The sequence below is a fragment of the Barbus barbus genome, assembly GCF_936440315.1.
Source record: "Barbus barbus genome assembly, chromosome: 12".
NCBI classification, from domain to species: Eukaryota; Metazoa; Chordata; class Actinopteri; order Cypriniformes; family Cyprinidae; genus Barbus; species Barbus barbus.
Window position 1 is genome coordinate 31,147,876 of NC_136740.1, and position 23,556 is coordinate 31,171,431.

A 23,556-nucleotide genomic window follows, 5' to 3' on the forward strand; every position below is an offset into this window, starting at 1 on the left:
GCATTACAAATCTGCCAGGTAACAGGAAGGAGCCGGAGGTTGCTCTTATGAGTCTGTTTCATCCTTGTTGGTGGCAATTGAACAAATAAGAGCGTGAGAAGCCCTGCAGCTGTCCTCTTCTAAGAAACTTACTGAAGTAAGCTTAACTCTGCTGCGGAGAAAAGCTTTTATTTTCAGAAGCCGCTCATTAATAGGTCAGGGAAACTTAATGGGGCTCCCAGTCATTTAGTTTTTATTAATAAATAAAAATAGACATGAATGATTATTGTTAACTAAAAGTAAAACTACTTAAAATAATGTTTGGTATTCAAATAAAGCTGAAATAAAATATAAACAAGATTAATGAATGAAAATTAATGAATGGAGTTTCTGGTTATATCTTTATTATTATTAAGAAATAAAAATAGACATAAATAACTTTAATTATTGAAGTAAAGTTTAAATTAAATATATAAATAATAAATGAAGCACTTAATATAAAAAAGCTTAAAATACAAAAGCTTAAATGAGTTCCCATTTCATTTATTTATTTATTTATGTAGTAAGTAATAAAAATAGACACGAATGGCAGTTGTATTATTGTTAACTAGAACTAAAACTATTAAAAATAATTTTTGGTATTGGAATAAAGCTGAAATAAAATAAAATATAAATATTTATTGTAATGACAGTTTTGCTGTTGCTAACTATAGTTAAAACTATCATATCAAATAATTTTTCAGTAAGATGAATAAAGCTGAAATAAAATATAAATATTAGAATAAAAATTTAAACTCAAGAAATTTCAAAGAAAACTAAATTAAACTAACTGAAATAAAATAAGACGAAAACTGCAATTAAAATAAGTTAAAGCTGAACGAAAATATATATAAAACTGATAAAAATGACAAAAGCATATAACAAAAAAATCTAATCAAAGCTAATTTAAAATATTTCTAAATACTAAAATAATAATAATAATAACACTGATGAATGAGTATATTGTTGACATGCATAGAGCTAAAATAAATGTGGATCGCAGCTCAGATTATTTGATCTTGTAAGAGTTTGATGAGTTCATACTGAGATCTCATTCTTTTTGTTGTTTTGTCAAATCTGAGCTGAGATTTGAGATAGTTGAGATCTCTTCTGAAACTAAAGAGGAGATGCATTTGAGATTACAAGGGCCTTTATTTCAGGAGAAACATCTGAAGAACATGAAAACTCAAGCTCAGGGCTATATGCTGAATTGTTCCCCCTCTCTCTCTCTGTCTGTGTGTAGATGGACCCGCGGTTGTGCTCGGGGCTCCAGGTTCTCCTCTGCAGCTGCAGTGTTCTGATGTGAACCAGGATTACGTCTTCCTCTCGTGGATTCCTCCCAGCGCAGACGGAGCCGCTGCTGTGCAGGGTTACTTCATAGAGAGGTGAAGCATTATCTGTGATGTTCTTCTGACGGTCGCTCTCATCTTGAGAGAGATCCCAGCAGCTTCGTGCTGTTTCTGGGGATAAAACTTTAAATGAAAGACATCGTGGTGAGAGAGTACGAGTGCCTAACCGTCCTGTCTCCTAGCAACATCCTGCTTTACTCTACAGTGTTCAGTCTTGTTGGCTTGTGTTTAGTTTTTGCAGATAATTGCATCTTATTATGCATATTTATGGAGTCCAAAAGTCTGAGACCACCAGGGAAAATGCTTCAGTTTTGCCTTTTTTATACAGTTATTTTTTTCATTACGAAACAATAATAGTTTGAGTGAAAAGTTGTCTGTATTTCGAAATATCCTAGCAGTTTGTCCTTCTTGTACTTTAATGCCAGAGTTTTAGAAAGACATTTATTGCCATTTATTGTTTTGTCAGACAAAAATAACAGCTAAGTCTCAGATAATAAATATAAAGATGCATGAATTAAAAATATATGATATAAAAATACACAAAAGACAAAATAGACAATATTTATATAGACAAATTTGGTCTAAATGGTTGCTAGGGTGTTGCTAGAAGCAGTTTTAATGCATTGCTATGCTATTGCATGAGTGTTCAGAATGGTTGCTAGGGTTTGCAAAATTATGAGAGGTCTTTAATGCATTCCTATGCTGTTGCTAGGATGTACTGAGTGGTTGTTAGGGTGTTGCAAAGTTCCGAGGAGTCTTTAATGCATTGCTATGCAGTTGCTAGGGCATTGCTAGGGGTTAAAAAGTTCAGAGGAGTCTTTAATGCATTGCATTTCTGTTTCTGGAGTCTTCTCAGTCGTTGCTAGGGCGTTACTAGGGGGATGCTCAAAAGTTCTGAGTGGTTTTAATGCATTGCTAAGCTATGGCCGGTGTGGTTTGAGTGGTTGCTAGGGCGTTGCTAAGGGATGCTCAAGTATTTGGAGTGTTTTTTAATGCATTGTTATGCTGTTCATTGAGTGTTTTGAGTGAATATTTCAGCAACACCCTAGCAACCACTCAGAAAAATCAAACAACATTATAACAATGCATAAAAACTACTCTGAATATTTGAGCAACACCCTAGCAACCAGAGTAGTTTTTATGCATTGTTATAATGTTGTTTGATTTTTCTGAGTGTTTGCTAGGCCGTTGCTATGGGGTGTTTAGATGTTCAGAGTAGTTTTTAATGCATTGTTATGCTGTTGCTTAAATGGTTGCTATGGTGTTGCTAGGTGATTGCTAAGGTGTTCTGCATGATTTCAATGGCAACTACAAATAAATCAGTAGTCTGAAGCTTTATCATGTTTAAATCTCTCCTACAATAACTTCTGAACATGCTCACAGTCTCTTCTCCGTCGTGCAGGTGTGACATCGGTGTTGGGAAGTGGGAACGCTGTAATGCTGTCATTCACAGAGAGTGTCAGTATCCCATCATAGGACTGAAGGAAAACACAATGTATCAGTTCCGCGTCTGCGCAGTCAACCAGGCAGGCGTGGGCCGCCCGTCTAAACCCACCGACCCCATCCTGACCTCTGACCCCCTGGAGCCCAGCAGGACTACGGGTAAGAGCGTCTACATGAGTTCTGAATAAAGTCTTTTCTATGATACTAGAAGCATCCGTCTGTATCTCTGATCTCCTGCTTTCCTCTCGTCTGTCTGTCAGTGGTGAAGGTGGAGCGCGGCAGAGAGATTGTGATCACTAAGGACCAGCTGGAGGGTGAGTAGATCACAGCGCTCCTTCACACTGATGCAGTCGATTGGAGAGATGAGAATAAATGCATGCTTCTACACTCACAGACAAGCTCAGATTTACTGGACATTGCGGTGATATTCTTTATCATGTGATGTTTCACACTGCAAAAAAAACAAATCTTAGATTTTTTGTCTTGTTTCCAGCCAAAATATCTAAAAATTCTTAAATCTAAATTCTTAATGTAAAAATTATTGTCTTGTTTTCAGAAAAAAACAAAAGTAAGTGAGTTTTTGCTTGAAACAAGTAAAATAATCTGCCAACTAAATAATCTTGGTTTCTGTTTGAAATAAAAGACAATAATTTTTCCTAGTCTAGAAAATCCTTCTTGATTTAAGAATGTTTTGATATTTTGGCTGGAAACAAGATTTTTTTTTTTTTGCAGTGTGAAACATCACATGATAAAGAATATCACCGCAATGGCCAGTAAATCTGAGCTCGTCTGTGAGTGTAGAAGCATGTATTTCTTCTATAATATTTTGGCTGGAAACAAGACAAGCATTTTTTGCAGTGCATTGCATCAAATCACACTGTAGGGTTGAATTTCACAAAATGGTCAAGAACATTTCTGTGTCACGTTTCATGCTAAAAGAAAAAAAAAGGTATTTTAGTATATTAATGAAAATGTATTTTATGGTTTTAGTGATAATTAATGATAATAACCTTGCAGAATGCATTGCATAAATGAGAATTTAAGGGAAAAATAGTCAGATAATATTATATATAAATAAGAAATTATACTGTATATATATTTTTTTTTTTTTATTATTATTGTCATAGAAATTTTATTGTTGCAAATTGCATTTTGACATTTTATACCACCCCACCCACCATATCCAATCCTACCAGCCCCAACAGAGCAATCCCCAGTTAGAACAAAATGACATCTGAAGAAGGGAGAAAGAAGAAAGAATAAAATACATACATGTGCATATAGACATTCATAGCATTGAAATGATCGTTTAAAAAGAAGGTCCCTATACCTATATACCTCCACTCAATCTCAAAGGTTTGTAAATCATTAAAGAAAGTGATAAATTGTTGCCATTTTTCAAAAAAAGATTCCCCCCACCTCTGATATTGTACTTAATATTTTCAAGTAAAAAAAAAAAAAAGGCCAAATCTTTGAGCCAAACTGAAATAGAGGGGGGTTGTGGGAGAAATAATTTATTTCATAAAGAAACAACGGTATTTTAGGACCATAAAGATTTTATTTATTGTAACATTATGTTCATTACAATTAAGTAAACCTTCTTTATATTATCATTACTGTAATGTAAAAATAAATATATTGATTATTTAGTTTGTAAATAAAATCTATATGTAAAATGGCTGTTTTTGTTGCCATCAATGCTAATTTCAATAAGAAAAATAAATATTACAGTAGGGAGAATCTGATAAGATTCACTAAGAATAATGAACATTTTAAAATTAAAATTAAATCGTATATATATTATATTATATGTTAGGATACTACTGTAGTTTTGTTTAGGTATTATTGATTTACTATTATAGTTTTTATTGGTATTTTATGTTATTAGTATATTTATTTTTATATTTTCATTTTTCATTTAAAGTTTTGGTAATTTTAGTGTTTGTCATTTCTATTTTTTATGTCTTTATAGAATTTATATATTATTTTTCTGTTGTATTTTATTCCAGTCAACATTTATTTCAAGTTATGAAAATGTTTTTACGATACGATAAGAACCTTGTGGAATACATTACATGAGAATTTAAGGGAAAATTGTCATGTAAATAATTTCACAATGCTTAATTTTCTTTATGCAAAGTTTAATATGTCTGTTCTTTGATTTTGAGGGGAAACATGACCTGAACATATGCTTGACCAGATTTGTGAGAGTCACCCTTAAACTATAGATTTGTTGCTTCTGCCATCTCTTCTGAGACGTATTTCTTTTGCATGAATTAACCACCCTAAAAAATGTACGACGGACAGTTATGATGATGAATTTGCTCTGTTTTAGAGGGCAGATCTCATATAAAGCATTTGCTGGTGGTCTGCACTCCCCTGTATGGCAATACCTATAAAGACTGAGGCAGTTTTATTGGCACTCAGCATTAAAAAGATTATATGTGTCTGAAGCGCAAAGATTTAAATGTCGTATGCTGTGCTGCTAAACTGCCATGGCAACAGCAGGGACTCTGGGCCATTATGAGCAGCTGTAAAGAGCCGACATCAACCTGTTCTTTATAAAGCATGAGAGGTTTTACCGAGTACTGCGGGGTGTGTGTGTGTGTGTGTGTGTGTGTTTTGTATTCATGCATAGAAATTTATAGAGCAGCAAGATTTCCCAATGCAAACCAGCAGTTTAAGTCTAATATACATTGCATGCATCCTCATCACTAGATAAATGAGCTCTGTTCCAAACCCTAGTGAGCTGCCTTGCTGTCTGTGATCTACATAGGCAGTTGTCTTCTAAGGAAGCATCCTAACTGACTATCAATTGATTTCAATACAGTTTAATGCATTCATATTGATGATATATTTTCTTCATGCATCTTGCAAGCACTGTTTATGCATATTTTGTTTTGGCAATATTTGTCTATGATTTACTGAAAAAATTTGTTGTACATTTAAAAAAAACCATTAAAACTCACTAATGCATTTGTGCAACATTGTCATTTCAAAAGTTTTTAATTTTTGGAAAATCATTTTTATTTCACAAAACATGATGAGAAAAATATTACAGGTCAAATACTGAATGTCCTTGAAATGATATTTTAATGGCAAACTTGGTTGCTATGACAAATTTGAGAGTGTGTTATGTAGTTGTATCCCATATTTATTGAAAAATATGTGTTTTTGTATTGCCTTGTACAGTTTTTTTCTGCAGTGGATCTGAAGGGTTGATACAAAACAGTATTTTAGTAAGCATACTGACGATTTATTTTCTTGGTCCTACTTGGAAATGCATTAGGAAGCCACTAATTCTAAAATAAAAACCTTGCATGTTTTGTTTGGGGAATATTTATCTATGATTTACTGAAAGTCTGTTGTAAGAATAGCATTCAAAACATTAAAACATTGTCATTTCACAAATTATTATTTTTTTTTTATATTATTTATTATTTTATTAATTTAGATATTTATTTTATTTTTATTTATTATTATTATTACAGCTTTTTTTTCTTTCAGAAAAAAATATTACAGGTCAAATATTGTCTTTGATCAGGCCAAGAATATGTCCTTGAATTTAACTTTTAATGTCAAATTTGTTGCTATGACAAGGTTGTTTTATGTTGTTTATTAACCCATATTTAGTGAAAAAAAAATTGTATTGCCTTGTTGTGCAATGTTATTTGAATATAAATTATATACTATTATAGTTTTTGTTAATATTTTGAATTAGTTTTTATTTTTATATTTTCTGTTTTCACTCAAATTTTATTTGAAGTTATGGTAATTTTATTGGGTTTTTTTTTTTTTTTATATATATATGTATGTATAATTTATATTTGTTAGTTTTAGTATATTTAGTTGTAGTTAATTTAGTATCTCAAATTAGACTGAATAACAATGAGAAATGTTGCCTTTTTATGCTTAGCAATATTATTATATTGTTTTATTTTTTATTATTTTAAATTATAACTTTTTATATTTTTATTTCAGTTCATGTTTACTTTATTTTAAGTAATTAAATGGTTTTATGGCTCTAGTTAACAATAATTACTCTGGTCTAGCATGACCATGCCTTTACCCGTTCTCCATGAGTCCCTCGCTCTCCTGCTCTTTTCTGCATGCAGTATGTTGCCAGCGTTCTGCACCATTCTCAGTCTCTCCTCTCTGTCCGCAGGTCAAATCCGAGTGCCGTTCCCCCCCACCGATGTGTGTGTTTGCGAGCTTAGCGACACCTACGCCGTGCTGAGCTGGACTGAACCGGATCCGCGGGGCAGAGAGCCTCTCACCTACTCTGTGGAGCGGGTGAGAGTTGACCTTCATCCCACGCACTGCTTGCAGTTCAGCTCATTAAGACCGGCCCTGCGGGCTCCTGCGCTCCTGAGCTTGTGGTTTTCACCCTCGACTGCAGTTGCGTTGGCTTTACACACCGAGCCAAATTAAGGCTGCACTTTGACTAGCTGGCTAATTAGAGACAGGGAAAGCTGTATCCTGGGTGGCAGCAGGTGCAAAGCGAATGGTTCATTAAAAGCACAGAGACCTTAATGCAGCTCATCCGTGATATGTGGCGGCCGCATAATGCGTTTCCTTTCCACTTCAACTGTTTTTCTGAGATGTTGTTTCGGTTTGCATGTGTGACTTTGAGCAGACCGACTCGTCTCTTTAGACTAGATGCATGCATGTTTGCAATCCATGCACAACATTTTTAGGCGCTCGGTTAAAACAAACCAGCAGCCCAAAGCCGAGTTAATTGGACAGAGCTGGTTTGTTGGCTTGTTTTATTCCACATTCGTAAGTTTATTTGGATAAAGCATATTAATGAATAAATGTACCAATGTAAATGTTGGGTTTGATGGGTTCAGTGTTATCTTACTATTTATGAGAAATAGTATTTACTAATATTTTAAATTAATTTATGATTTTAATATTAATAATATTTAGAATTTTGTTTTATTTTTAGAGTTTGTTTTACTAATATTATAATGTGCTTTTGTCATTATTTTATTGGTTTTGCTTTATTGTTTACATTTTTATTTCAGTATTAGTAATTAGTATTAGTAGATATTAGTAATTTCAGTTAATTGCCAAGACAATCTATAGTTGTTGTTTTTTACATTTTTATAATCTAATATTTATTTATTTTTGAAGTTTTATTTTAATGTTTTTATTTCAGTTTGTTTTAGTAATTTTATTTTAGTTAGTTGTAATTTATCATTTTAATTCGTAATTTTAAAGCACTTCAAATTAATTGTATTTATTTCAGTTAGTTGCCAAGACAGCATCTCGTGTTTTTAAGTTTACATTTTTCATCTGATATATTTATTTTTCTTTATTTTCTTTTATTTGTTACATTTTAATTAAAAAAATTTCACTTGTCGAAAATGATTTTTAATTGTTTTAGTTAACAATAGTTCATTATATGACAACTTATCCTAATCATCCTAATAATTATTTTTTTGATTATAACATTTGAAGTTATGTGCTTTACAGTATATTTTTTCTCTGGGAATCGAACTATGACATTGCCGTTGCAAGCAGCATTACTCTGCCTATTAGAAGAATAAAAACATTACGTCATCTTCACTGTTGGACATTAAAGTTTAGCTGTCAACACTGCAAGCATTCATGATTATTAAAATGCATTCTAGTATAGTTGCATTGCATCACTATCTGTATGTACGTCTGCATTCTGTGCAAATCCAGTAACCCTAGCAGACATTAAATTAACTTGGTAGAAAGTTAATGTTACAGAGCAAATAAAATCCCCAAGAGGCTTAACACAGAAAGCAGTTTTAAAGTTTAGCTCCCCAGTTTCTGATGTCCATGGCCTCCAGCACTGGAAAAGATCAAGATCCTTCTGGCTTTCGAGGGCAGTTTTAAAGTTTCAGATCATCTCGTTGTGACTCAGTGTAAAAGTGCTCGGAGTGATTCGTTCACAGAGCTGAGGAGGTCGAATCATCCAATATCAGGCACAAGAAAGAGCTCCAGCCGCTCGCCGACTCTGTAATGAGCAGGAGAAAGCACACACTGCCACAGGACATACACTTTATTGGACTTTTTATAAGAACCATAATAAAACTGTCTAGTTCATCGGGATCATCTGAAATTGTGGGGGCAGAAATACATATATATGAAAAAGATTTAAATTCCCATTTACCACCGGGCACGTTTTACTGTAGAGGATATTGCAATACTTTATCTTCATGGAGACTTGCTACTTTGTGCGAGTTATAGTTAAGACATAAAATTATATATACAAAAAATATGTAATATTAGACAGAAATCCCTAGGCGACACAAAAACTGCCAAAAACCTATTTTTGTCTAATTTCTGGCGTGTATATATATATATATATATATATATATCTGTATGTATGTATATACACATATATATATGAAATATGTGAATTTTTTATTTTTTAACTATAAATTGTACTTGAATAAAGTAGTGTGTGTATGTAGACCAGTATGGCTAGTGTTTGTTTTTGTTTTTTTTAACTTCATGCAAGTGTTCAAAAATATTTACTTTTTTTTTTTTTTATCTGTATATTTTTTATATGCAATTTTATTTTTTATTTTTTTTATCTATAAAATTGCACTTGCATAAATTATATATACAAAAATAATATATTGAACAATAATTCCAAGGGAACAATACCTATTTCTGTCTAATTTCTGGATTTTATACATGTATTTTTTAATTATAAATTACATTTACGTAAATTATATATACAAAAGTAAATATACACACCAAAAATTAGACAGAAATTGTTTATTTTTTATCTATAAATTGCACTTGCATATAGTATTAAGTGTGTATGTACGGCTGGTGTTTTGTTGTTGCTGTTGTTTTACTTTGTGCAAGTGTAATTTATAGATTAGAATTAAAATTACATTAAAAAAAACATATACAGACCAGAATTTAGACAGAAATAGATTTGATTCAATGAACACACATACTGGCAAAATGTTTAGCTTGAATGTACTGTAAGTCACTTTGGGTAAATAATAAATAACAATACATTAATGTAAAGATGACTGTTTTGATTGTTGCTTATTTCAGTCCCTAACAGGGAAGGAGAGCTGGCATCTGGCCAGTATGGACATGACGGTTCTGTCTACGAGATTTGCTGCGTTCGACCAGCAGAAGGGAAAGTCATACACTTACCGTGTTCGTTCTGTCAACAAGTACGGCATCAGTGAGCCGTCTCTCCCCAGCGAACCTGTCTCACTGGGACAACCGCTAGGTGACCATTTTCTTACAGAAACAGTGCACATAAAATAAAACTGAGTCATTATTTACTCACGCTCAAGTTGTTCCAAACCTGTATGAATTTCTTTCAGCTTTTGAACACAAAAAAGACATTTTGAGTAATGTTGGTAACCAACCAGTTGGCTGTAGCCAATAAAAATACTATGGAAGCCAATGGCTTCCTTAAACTCTTTAGTTACAAACATTCTTCAAAATATCTTCTTTTGTGTTCAGAAGATGAAAGAAACATACAGTTTTGAAACAAGTGGAGGGTGAGTAAATAATGACAGAATTGACATTTTTGGGTGAATTGTCTTTTTAAGTACACTTATTTTTTACAAGTGTGTCTGTAAACCAGTACAGCTGATTGTGGGTTTGTTTTTTGGGTGTTTTAGGAGTTCCCGCTCCGCCACACGGCATCCTGCCCATCCGAGACACCAACAGCTCAGTCCAGCTGCAGTGGAAGGAGCCCAAAATAACAGAGGGCATTGTGGGATACTATCTGTACTGCAGTGAGGTTGGAAGTGGACAGTGGAAGACCATCAACAATAAGCCCATCAATAAAACCAGGTCTCTTCTCGTATCCTGTTTAAGAGGCAATTAAAGGGATAGTTCACCCAAAAATGAAAATGTGCCGTTAATTTACTCATCCTCAGGCCATCCAAGATGATGACTTTTTTTTTACATGTTTATTCAATATTAACGTGATAAATGTACAATGTGCTTTCCAGAAATACAATCATTCAGCAAATCTTTTAAGATATTGTGACATGAATTTTACTTCAAATAGACTACAAAAGTAACTCATTAACAATAATAAGAAATAAATAAACAAATCCAAAATAAAGAAGATTACTTTTTTAATTCAGTAGTATTGTGAAAAAGATTTTTAGCTGAAACCATGGTCCTTGGTCATTCATAAAATGCAAGTCAATGGCTACCGGATCTTTGAGAGTAAAAAAACACAACTGGCAACACAAAATTAATCCCCGTGGCTCCTGACGATATGTTGAGCTCTTATGAAGCGAAAAAATCAGTCTGTGCAAGAAACTCAACATTATTTAATGTAATCCAGAGCCTCAGACAAACGGGGAAATCCGTATAATTCTCTGTTTCATTTACGCAATCACGCAATGATGTAATATATACACAATTACCGTATATTATTAAAGAATAAACTAGTCTTCTAGGCTCTGGATTACAGGTAATATTGCTGTAAATAATGTTCAGTTTCTTGCACAGACCGATCGTTTCGCTTCATAAGACCTCGCTATATCACCAGGAGTCACTGGTATTAAAGGGGTCATATGATGCTTTTTTAAAGATCATTATTTGGTGTAACAGAATATGTCGACATGTTTTATTGTTCAAAAAACACATTCTTTTTCAAATACTGTACGTTATTGTATGTCCTCTATGCCCCGCCTCTCTCAAACACTTAGTTTTCTACAAAGTCCCTCCTTCCGACAAATGCAGTCTGCTCTGATTGGCCAACTGGCACAGTGCATTGTGATTGGCCGAACACCGCAAGCCGCGTCGGAAATGTAACGCCTCTTTCCATAATCGAGAGCTTCAGCTTTTGAAATTATAGTAAAAACAGTAAATAATGTCCTTAGTTTTACCATCAGTTCAAGCCCGAGAGAGGAACAGGGTCGCATGGCAGACACAGTGATGATGCTCTTATGTGTTTGCACACAAGCCACGCGAGCATGCACACACACGCACACACACACACACAAACGACGCTGTGCTGTGACTCTCTCTCTCACACACACACACACACACACACACACACATTTACACACACACGATGTGCAAAATTCCGCATTTAAACAGTCAATGGCAAATACTTTTGCTAAAATAAAGTGCTTTTGCTTTCGCCTAGAAACACCCAGTATCTCCATGACATGGCTGCATTAACACTACTGCGGTTACTGAAACCACGCCTTCTTTCTTTGCGTGAATATTTGGGCTGCATTATGCAAATATTTCCACATCATGACGTAGAGATGTGAGGGCGTGTTTGAACGAGCCGTTTTAGGGGGGCATGGAAGAGTCTTAACTTTGATAAAGAATATCTCTTAAGTCTCTTTTGAGACTTTAGTCTTTGCAACTTCAGGGATCTTATCTATGCACAATCAGCTTGTAACACTCCAAAGAGAAAGGAAAACTTGAAATCGCATCATTTGACCCCTTTAATTTTGTGTTGCCTGATGTGGGGTTTTTATTTTACTCTCAAAGATCCGTTAGCCATTGACTTGCATTTAATGAATGACCAAGGACCACAGTTTCAGCTAAAAATCTACTTTACTGTTCTACTGAATAAAAAGTCACCTACATCTTGTGTAAATTTAACAGCTAGTTTTCATTTTTGGGTGAACTGTCCCTTTAACACATGTAAGAGAATGTAATACTCTTACAAAAGCTGGTTTCCTTCTTTGCTCAGGTTTACAGTTGATGGCCTGTTGACCAATAAAGACTATGTGTTCCGGGTGAAGTCTGTGGGACTGGCGGGAAACAGCATCTACTCCGAAGAGTCTCCTGCCATTCAAGTCAAATCAGCGATATGTAAGAGTCTGACCCGCCTGTGAACCAGACCAGACCCTGCAGGACAGCAGTTTTAATTGTGACACCATCCTGTCTAAAGTGCTGCCGTCACTCAGTGTGGTCTCTGGTCTCAGTGTGAAATTGATAGTTGTATGAATGAGCTCCTGCATGAACAGATTCAGCTGGTGAACTCTTTTGACTTGGACCAGTGAGCAACCACTTAGAACACCCTATCAACCACCTAGAAATGCCATAACAACCATCCAGAACATACTAGTAACCATCTAGAAATGCCATAACAACCAGTCAGAACACCCTATCAACCACCTAGAAATGCCATAACAACCATCCAGAACATACTAGTAACCATCTAGAAATGCCATAACAACCAGTCAGAACGCCCTAGCAACCACCTAGAAATGCCCTAACTACCACTCAAAATACCCTAGCAACCATTCAGAAGACCCTAGCAACCACCTAGCAATGCCCTATCAAGCACCCAGAATGCCATAGCAACCACCTAGAAATGCCCTAACTACCACTCAAAATACCCTAGCAACCATTCAGAAGACCCTAGCAACCACCTAGCAATGCCCTATCAAGCACCCAGAATGCCATAGCAACCACATAGAAATGCCCTGATAACCACCCAGAGCACCATAGCAACCACCTAGAATACTGATAATAATATTACCCAAATTTTATTAGTAATGCGTTATATTACTGCGTTACAGCAAAAAGTAATATACTACTGTAATAAAATTACTCCCAACACGGCCCATAACACCCTAGCAACCACTTAGAAATGCCATAGCAACCACCCAGAACACCCTAGCAACCACATAGCAATGTCCAAACAATTTATCAGAAGGCCACATATTAATTTCCTAGAAACCACGCACGACTCTCTAACACTGTGTTCAGTAAATGTAAATGTCTGCTTGTGTTTACCGTAGTATTCTGTTGTCAGTGAAGTACAGATGTCGTTTAAGCTTCGTCATATATGGAGCAAAAGAGGTGAGGTGAGCACTTGATGCTCCTGCTCCTCACAGTCGTGACCAGAGACAGACTTGTTACAGCACAGAAAGGCTCAGGACTGACAGTAATAGGCTGTCGTCTGATGCTTCAGCTTTTCTCTTAGTAATAACAGCTGATTCTGAGTGCCACTGATGTTTTTGAGATTAGCATCAAACACGTTCCTGCAGATCAAACCTGTGTTTTTAAATCAATGATCACAATATCCTCACAGAAAATGATGGAAGGCTGTTTAAAATAAAAAAACATTGCTGCTTTTTAATCTCACAATTCTGACTTTTTGTGATTTATAAAGCCAGACTTGTGAGATATGAGTGAGGAAATAGTCTTTTTCCCTTCAGAATTGTACTTTATAGCTCGCAGTTGCGACTTTATATTTCAAAAACTGTCTGAAATGCGAGGAAAAAGTCAGAATTGTGATATAAACTCGAGTGTATATAATTAAACTTTGAGATAAAGTCAGAATTGAGAAGAAAGTCAGAAATGCAAGAGAAAGGTCAGAATTTCGATATAAACTCGCATTTATGAGAAAAAGTCAGGAATGCGAGAAAAAATGAATTGAATTATGTCAGAATTTCGATATCAACATCATGTTTGCTATTAATTGTACATGAACATCTTTCATATTAGTTATCTTTAGTTAAAGCCCAGGCACTGCTCTGTTTTTCTCCATATTTTGAGCATTGTTGAATGCAAATAACATGAAATAAACTAGATTTAAATTTCCTGAAAGAAGTAGCTGTGCTTGCAAAAAAGTTTTAGAAAAGTTTAAGTTTCAGTCTTGGTTTCTGTGTAAATTTAATGCTGCAAAGTTTGAATCTGCGTTGGATGTTCAGTGGTTTTGGCTGAATTCATTGCATGAGTTTAAAGCTCAGAGTTAAGCGTTTAGAACAAAGCAGGATGTTTGAGGAACATTAACATAAATATATAACAGTGTGTGTATGCATTTATAGGTGCCTCATTACAGTTGTGCTTGACACTTTCATTTAAATATTTATTAAATACATTTTAGCATTAAATAATGATGTAATTGGAACCTAAAGCCATTAAATGTAATTCCACATAAAATATTCGTCCTTAGTGGTTTGATTTACCTCCGTGGGCGACAGAAAATTTATATTAAAATAATAATTACTAATTAAAATAATTTTCCCGGGTTATTATTGTTAACTAAAACATTTTTATTAATTGAAAAAAATTAAATTCAATATAAATTAAATTAAATAAAATATACATATTAGATAAAAACTAGAAATGAGAAATGCTGCCTTGACAACCAACTGAAATAATTTTTTTGAAGCACTAGAATTACTATCTGTGTGTGTGTGTGTGTGTGTCTGTGTGTCTGTGTGTCTGAGAGTGTGTGTGTGTGTGTGTCTGTGTGTGTGTCTGTGTGTGTGTGTGTGTGTGTGTGTGTGTGTGTGTGTGTCTGTGTGTGTGTCTGTGTGTGTGTCTGTGTGTGTGTGTGTGTGTGTGTGTGTGTCTGCGTCTACGTCTGTGTCTGTGTGTGTGTGTGTCTGTGTGTCTGTGTGTCTGTGTGTCTGTGTGTGTGTGTGTGTGTGTGTGTGTGTGTGTGTGTGTGTGTGTGTGTGTGTGTGTGTGTGTGTGTGTGTGTGTGTGTGTGTGTGTGTGTCTGTGTGTGTCTGTGTGTGTGTGTGTGTGTCTGCGTCTACGTCTGTGTCTGTGTCTGTGTGTGTGTGTCTGTGTGTCTGTGTGTGTGTGTGTGTGTGTGTGTGTGTGTGTGTGTGTGTGTGTGTGTGTGTGTGTGTGTGTGTGTGTGTGTGTGTCTGAGAGTGTGTGTGTGTGCACCTGGTATTCATCACGTCCTGGGGACCAAATGTCCCCACAAGGATAGTAATACCAGTAAATCTTAATCTTGTGGGGACATTTTTTGGTCCCCATGAGAAAACAAGCTTATAAATCATACAGCATAAAGTTTTTTGAAAATCTAAAAATGCAGCATGTTTCCTGTGAGGGCTAAGTTTAGGTGTAGGGTTGGTGTAGGGCAATAGCACATACAGATTGTACAGTATAAAAACCATTACGCCTATGGGATGTCCCCATAAAACATGGAAACCCAACATGTGTGTGTGTGTGTGTGTGTGTGTGTGTGTGTGTGTGAGAGTGTGTCTGTGTCTGTGTCTGTGTCTGCGTCTGCGTCTGCGTCTGCGTCTGCGTGTGTGTGTGTGTGTGTGTGTGTGTGTGTGAACAACAATATAAATGACAAAAGCACAAACAAAATGATGAAAAATGTAACTAAAATTAAAATGAAACCTGAAAAAATAAAAATAAAAGCTAATTTAAAATATTAATAAAAACTCTAATACTATTGTAATACTATATCTATATAATGCTTAATTTTAGTCGACTGAAACTGGGACTAGTGTTTTATCAGGACACTCATGAAACCGGGACATCTGGTCATCCTATTAATTATTTAGCTTATTTCAGCGGTAAAACGCTTAATTGATCAAATAATCACTAATTTGCTTCATTAACAGTTAATAGCAAACATGATGTGGTTGACTTTCACAGTAAAACGCAGCAGTCTGCGACCTCTGTGTGACCTTTGACCTTCCTCTGCCCGTTACTGCAGATGTTCCGTCCCGTCCATCAGCCATCGCTCTCCTGCACTGCAGCGGATCAGAGATGCTGATTGGCTGGAGAGCCCCGGCCAATCACGGAGGAGACCCTGTGCGCGGCTACTACCTGGACCAGAGGGAGAAATCCCAGAGTTCCTGGAGAGAGATCAATGCCAAACCCGCTAAAGAGAGAGTGTACGAGGTGAGCTGAGAACAACAGTATAGAGTTGAATGAATTAATGATGCCTTTACGAGCAGTTTCTGTGGGGCTGTGGGTGGCTGCTAACTGTCTGAAGTGAGAATAGCCTCTGTGATCTACATGCTGCTGTGGCGAATAATGACAAGACCTGTCATAAATATTGTTTATTGCTCAATATTTCATTGCAGTCCTGCCAGGAAAAGTTTGACCTGGTCATCTGCCTTCGTCTAACTATAAATGTGTCACCGAGCAACTGTGGTGTCCATGGAGACGTAATTAAAACTTAAAGCGTTGTTTATTTTTGATTTGTTTTCACTGTGTTTAATTAGACTGTGTTCTAGCTTGAACATCACATTAGTAGTTTGATGAAAAAAATCGATTGTTAGAGAAGGTGATGTTTAATTTGTGGAGTATACAGACAGAGGCCACGGCCTGTATAGGTTAAAAGCAGGTCTTGTCATTAGTTGATGCAGATGCGTGGAAATTCAAAGTTGTTGTGTTGTTTATGTTGACATTCTCAGCTAATTATTGGTTGTTTAAAACAGAAATTTAATTATGATAGTGAACAAAACTGTCCACAAACACTGTTTTTGGTGTTCTGTTTTTAAATAAATAAAGACAAAATCTTTGACAATGTTTTTTTTAGATGAATATTAGTTAGTTTTCTGTTTTGAAAAGATTTAAAAATAAAAACAGAAAATACAAAAATAAAAAAACAAATGTAAAATATTAATAAAACCTCAAAATAGTATCTCAACAATACTAAAATAACACTGCCCTATATCTGAGGCAGTAGTAATGGTAACATATAATATTCATTTTGACCATTTTCTGAAGGTTTACTGCCTCCTTTAAAGAAACCGAAGATGTTTCATGGTTTTCCAGCCTTATTTCTGTTCCTGTGTGAAGTGTCATGAGTGCACAGCACCTTCTGATGGACTGAAACGGCATCGGCCTCGTGTCTCTTTCTATTAACATGTCCTCTGAAAAGAGTTTTTTGGAGAGGAGGATGAGGTTGTTTTGCACTATTTGCTCACAGGATGCCTCAAAGTACATTATGTCAATTAGAAAACATTGATTTTGGAGGGCACTGTGGTCATAGCATGAAGCCTATGTTAATGGTTTCTGCTTCTCATTGAGCAGTCAGAGACACACACACCTGCCCTGCCTCATTACAGACCGGCACAAACCTTAAAATCCCTTCGCTGCTCTGACCTCTGCCATCTGGTGGCCGTTCTCCATCCCAGCAGGACGCTCCAGCTCCAGAGATTTGAGCTCCCAGATAAGCCTCTGATTTGATAAAAGGCAACAGTTAATCACGAGTCTAAAGACTCAAGAAGGCCCGTTTTCCTAAATCCAATCCCAATTACTTGTGACTAGGTGGCCACTCGCCGTGATCTTTGCTTCTCATCACAGAAACAGTCTTAAAGCAATGTTTATCAGATAAGTAGCTCTCAGGCCTAATGCTCCTCGATAATATAGACGTCAGCCGGCGGATCAATGCACTATAAAAGGCTTTTCTGGGCAGGGCTATTATCGTCAAGTATAATGAGAATCTAAAATTCAAAATCTAATTTAATTTAGTTTAATTTTTCATAAACTAAAACTAAACCATTAAAAATATATATTTTTTGTTACTCTAATAAAATGAATGTGTACTGAAATTGACCTGCTGCAATAGCTATAACTAAAACTGAAATAAGAATTCATTAAAACTATATTAACTTTTAAAAAGCTAATGACAAAAACACACAACAAAATTACTAAAGCTTTAGCACAAATTAAGATAAAAATGCTAAATATAAAAATAAAAACTAAGTTAAAATATTAATAAATTCTAAATTAGTAAAATTACACTCTTTTTTGTTTCTGATTCACAGGACTCCACAGATTTCCACCAAAAAAAAGAGCGTCAGTCATCATTTTTGTTATTTTAATTAAATAAATGATTAACAAAAAATAGAAGTACTAAAATAGCTAAAGCTAAAACTGAAATAAAAATATTTATTGGCATTTTTAAAATGCTAATAATAATGACAAAAACACAACAAAATTAATAAAACTTGAATTACAATTCTAATTAAAAATATAAAAGAAAAACAATTAAAAATATTAATAAATAATATAACTGAAAATTAAAGAAAAATAAAGAAAAAATAACAAAAATTGAAGTTCTAAAATAAACTAAGTGAATTTTTTTTAAAACATTGACAAAAAAATAAACAAAATTAGTTAAAAAAAATTAACTAAAAGGAAAATTTAAAATATAAAACAAATATAAAATACCATATATCAATATATTAAAAATAAAATAAATGCTAAATACTAAAAACGGTATAAATAAATACCATAGTAATAAAATTGCACTGCTTCTGGGTTAAAAATTCGTCAGATTTGACACAGAATTGGAGCGTCAGTCATCCACAAAGTTGTTTTCAGTCTCTTGTGTTTTAGTTCATTAAATATTTGAGTTATTTTGAAGATGTTTTCAGCTTCCATTAAGAGTGTAATCCTCTCCTCTGTGGCTTTAAACACATTTTGCATTTAAATGAAGACTGAAAATGGGAAAACAGATTCTAAGCCTGCTTCTATATTAACAATATACTGTCTCTTTTACAGATGTTTTTTTGCTTATTATAGTTTTGTCTTGTATTTTAGGTTTCTCTTCTGTCCTTCCAGACACATCCACTTATTCTCCATTATGTGTTGGTTTTGGTTTTAGGTGACTGGCCTTCAGGAAGGAAGTTTTTACCAGTTCAGAGTCTTTGCAGCCAATATTGTTGGACTGGGCGACGCTTCTGAAGCCAGTGAACTGTTTCTGTGTGAGCGCTGGACGATGCCTGAGCCTGGTAAGATCATGCATGATCAGGAACGCCAATCATAAGGGAATATGCATGTTTCTTCAGTCATATACTTTCATTAACAGCTCTTTTAGCAATTTTGAGGAAGAAAGAACAGTTGGATGTTTAGAAAAACTTCTTATTGCATCTACATAAAAAGGAAGGATATATTATCAAATGACATTTATTTCACATTTATAGGCTTATTTCACATTTGTATGCATATTTATTGCATATAAAGTGAATTTTTATTATTGCACTATTCGTGCATTTATTTATTGCACAAGTTTAGAAATTATTATTTAGAAAAACAGTCAATTTGATTTGTTTCAGTCATCTTTTATAGAATATAGAGCATATGTGGCTTAGACTGACATGCTGTTCTTCTTTCATTAATCTTTAATGTGTTTCTGTTGTTTATAATTAATGACTTTAATCGTTATAGTGTGTTTCACTAGACTGTGTCTTTCTGGCACAGAGATACAGAATTCAGAAATCGATGAAAGTAGTTTTTCCTTTTTGCGGATTCCCTTTTTTTGCCATTTCTGAGGGTTATTTGACTTACAGCACATTCGTCTAACTACAAAGAGTGGAGACGGCACACTACATTTTCCCTTTGGTTAACAGTTATGCATACTACTTTTATTTTATAGTTTCTATGTTCAAGAAAATAATCCCAGCTCATATATAGAGGTGTGAATGTAATAGAAATGAATGCATGGAATCTAGAAGTGAGTAATTTCTTCTCTAAATGAAGGTCAAATGAGTTGCGAAAGCATGTTTAAAAAGACAACGATGGATGATTGTATGAATGTGTTGATTAATATCTGGCAGGTTGTCCGTATGATCTGGAGTTTAGAGAAGTGAGGCGGAACTCTCTGGTGCTGCTGTGGGCGGAGCCTCTGTACAAGGGCCAATCAGAGATCAGCGGGTATATAGTGGAGATCAGTGAGGGGGCGGAGTCTGAGGATTGGACCCCTGTGACCAGTGAGCCGGTGGCGGAAACTCACTTAAAGGTGCGTTTAGTTTCTCTTTGGATTGCAGTACATTTATCAGGATTGGACCAAATTCAGAATTTGAGAATGTGATTTGAATTTCAGTCTAATCCTACATCCTTAAATTCAAGTTACAGTTGTGCATCAGGAATCAAATAACAATTTAAGGCAAGATACCACAGGTAAATAGGGTTAAAATAAAAATGTATTAACTAATATATATCACCATACTTTATCCAGTTGATTAATCACAGTACATTAAGACAGTTGTTTTGTATTTTGTAGTTTTGTCATGTTTAAATATACAAACAAAGTATGCATGAATTCTAAACAGAAATCTGAACACTGGATAAAGCCAGGTTCAAATTTCATCAAATATATTCTATAAAATTACATGCATTCATCAGAAATGACTGTCAACAGCCAGAAAAATATACATTTTAACCATGCTTTTTTAGAAATAAAATTGTATATAATTCTGGTCCAAAATTATATACAAAAAAACCCTCTGTAAAAATCTTCAAAATATAGATAGGAGTAAACCTGTAAATTTTGGTGTATGTACAATGAAAATAATTTTTAATTAAAAATTGCTAATAAAGGAAACAATAAATTACAAAGAAACGACACATTAAATTAAAGTGAAATTTTGACTAAAATGATATTTTCTTGTAAAAACAAATACAGTAATCTTTTATTTACAACTTCAAAATTTTACAGTATAAGTGCTGCTGAAGTGCAGAAGTCTGACTCTTTTTGAGAAAACAGCCTTTAAAGATACGGATTATAATTTAATTCTACAGATGCAAATAGATAAACCCCCGGTTTCACTTAAACCTAGTCCCAGACTAAAATGTAAGTCTAAACTGTTTCAATTGAAAGAAACTTGCACTGATTGATCTTAAAACATATCAGTGCTTTTGTTTTGTCTGAAGATACATGCCAGTGATGTTTTTTTCTAAGCATGTTTATAAAAATAATTTAAATGTCCTAATTGAACTATGGACTAATCCTGGCTTAGTCTAAGCCCTGTCTGTGAAACCAGGCCAAAGTGTAATGTTTTCTTCCTGCTGGGCTGAAATAAGACAAACCTGCAGTGTCTTGCCTTAAAAAGCGTCTCAGTTCAATTCAGATTAGTTACATTGGCATCCAGTCCCACCAGAGCTTTGACAGAGACGTGATCTGATTCTGGATGATTGTTGATCAGGTTCCAGGTCTGCAGGCGGGTCAGACGTACCGTCTCCGTGTGTCTGCCGTTAACACGGCTGGAGTCGGCATGTCTTCGGTGGCGTCAGAGCCGGTGGAGGCGCAGACTAAAGCAGGTCAGCTGCCTGGAAATCTGCATAACTATTTCACGCTCTTTTCACAGCCATTCACTTTTAACTTTATCCCGCGTTTGCCACCAGGAACCAAAGAGATTGAGATCGGAGTCGATAATGACGGCTTCATCTTTCTCAGCTTTGAAGCTCCTGACAGCACTGATAAAGACGTCTTTAAGTGGAGTAAGAACTACGGGAAAGCGATTGATGCTGGACGAGCCCGACTGGAGAACAAAAACAACAGGTCTGGGAGCTTTGGATCTGGAAGTGTTTTTCTCATTTATTTTCCCCAACAGTCTCTCAGTAAAGAGCCTGAAACTATGAACCAAACCTAGCAACATACAAACTTTGATTTAAAGCAAAAAAGTACTTAAAAATACAGAAGAGAGTTAACTTTCAAATATTAGGAAATGAAATACTCTTCTCGTAATGCATTGCAATATAGTAATCATAAATCAATGCTACAGTATTAAACTATCTTAAATAAAACATACATACAGTTTATATTAAGTTAATTAAAATATTAAAATATTTTATTTCAATAATCCATTGCAATGAATAAAAACAAAGCTACAATATTAAACTATTACCTTAATGAATACAAATATAAGAACAGTATATATTATTTAAAATTATTTAAATATCTTCATGAAGCATTGCAATTAAGTAATCAAAAACCAATGCTATAATATTACAATATTAACTAGCATATTAACTGATGCAACTATATTAAACTATTAGCTTATTGAGTATAAATATATAAAACAATATATGTTAAGTTTATTAAAATATTTAAGGAATTTATTTCCATGAAGCATTGCAATTAAGTAATCAAAAAAAAAAAAATTATTTAAAAGCACTGTTTGTTTATCTTTTGTAGTGATTATAGCAGCAGTAATTCATCAAATGATGGTCAAGTAAATTATTATAATTTATATATATTTTTTAAATTATAAATAGGCACCTTAAACTTTCTTAAAGGGATAGTTTTTGTGAGTGAACTATTAAAATGTATTTATTTTAATGATTAATTGATTTATGTAGGTAAATAAGAACTTTGAAATGAGCCTTTTTGTTTCCACAATAGTAATAAATTCAAAGAGTTTTGGGTTTGAGTAAATGATGAGGTTTGTTTTGGGTGAACTGTCCCTTTAAATACTCTATACATCTGTCTAATTGTTCCTCCCAGGTCAGTACTTACCTTCACCGACGCCTCGGAGCAGGATTTGGGTCTTTACACGGTGGAGCTGAGCGGAAACCCTGACCTCTCCTCGAGTTTCACCTTCACTGCGGAGGGTAGACATTCATTTCATCTCTGCATAATGCATTACCTCAACGCAGTGGCATGAGGCCTTGTGCATCTGTTCAGCATGAAAACTTGATGCATAACTCATCTTTTCTTAGTGCATCCCTGGTATTTTATCATCATTCAGCCGTTGATGAATGTTTTGCCAAGCTCCTTTGCCCTTAACCATGTTGTACACGATCTGTGTATTTTCACCCTGCACCAAGAGTGACAGAACAAACATCTTCCTATAGCTTCAAATACAGCAAGATGAAAAATAAATAGCTTTTGAATATGACTTTGTGATCTTTCTCAGATCTGGAGAGGCTGACAGAACTCAGCTGGCATGTCAGAAACCCACGTAAGTGAACCAGATACACGTCAGAAACTGCGTCACTGCTCAGAGAATCTGAGATGCACTAGTGTTCAAAAGTTTGGAATCGTTAAGGTTTTTTAATGTCCCTTCTGCTCACCATGGCTGCATTTGTTGGCTGCAAAACAGTAAAACAAACAGTAAAATTCTGAAATGTTTTTACAATCTTAAATAGCTTGTTTTTTATGTGAATATCTGTTAAAATGTAATTTATTTCTGTGATCAAAGCTGTATTTTCAGCATCATTACTGCAGTAAGTCACATGATCTTCAATATGCTGATTTGCTGCTCAACAAACATTTCTGATTATTATCAATGTTGAACACAGTTGT

General features: G+C 34.6%; 2 protein-coding genes across 2 annotated transcripts in view; both read left to right on the forward strand.

Moving 5' to 3' along the window:
• Window positions 1–23,556, forward strand: part of ifnlr1 (interferon lambda receptor 1) — a 676,379-nt gene that overhangs the window by 46,044 nt on the left and 606,779 nt on the right. The window lies entirely within an intron of this gene.
• The window catches only part of LOC306878616 (myomesin-3-like), a 58,481-nt gene that overhangs the window by 24,490 nt on the left and 10,435 nt on the right, over window positions 1–23,556 (forward strand). The window contains exons 11-24 of the mRNA XM_079431051.1: window positions 1,262–1,403; window positions 2,770–2,969; window positions 3,071–3,124; window positions 6,976–7,103; window positions 9,861–10,044; window positions 10,445–10,619; window positions 12,496–12,617; window positions 16,228–16,415; window positions 19,135–19,261; window positions 20,087–20,268; window positions 21,455–21,569; window positions 21,654–21,810; window positions 22,756–22,862; window positions 23,168–23,212. Of these exons, the coding sequence (XP_079287177.1) occupies window positions 1,262–1,403; window positions 2,770–2,969; window positions 3,071–3,124; window positions 6,976–7,103; window positions 9,861–10,044; window positions 10,445–10,619; window positions 12,496–12,617; window positions 16,228–16,415; window positions 19,135–19,261; window positions 20,087–20,268; window positions 21,455–21,569; window positions 21,654–21,810; window positions 22,756–22,862; window positions 23,168–23,212 (1,926 nt within the window). The remainder of the gene's footprint in view (window positions 1–1,261; window positions 1,404–2,769; window positions 2,970–3,070; window positions 3,125–6,975; window positions 7,104–9,860; window positions 10,045–10,444; window positions 10,620–12,495; window positions 12,618–16,227; window positions 16,416–19,134; window positions 19,262–20,086; window positions 20,269–21,454; window positions 21,570–21,653; window positions 21,811–22,755; window positions 22,863–23,167; window positions 23,213–23,556) is intronic.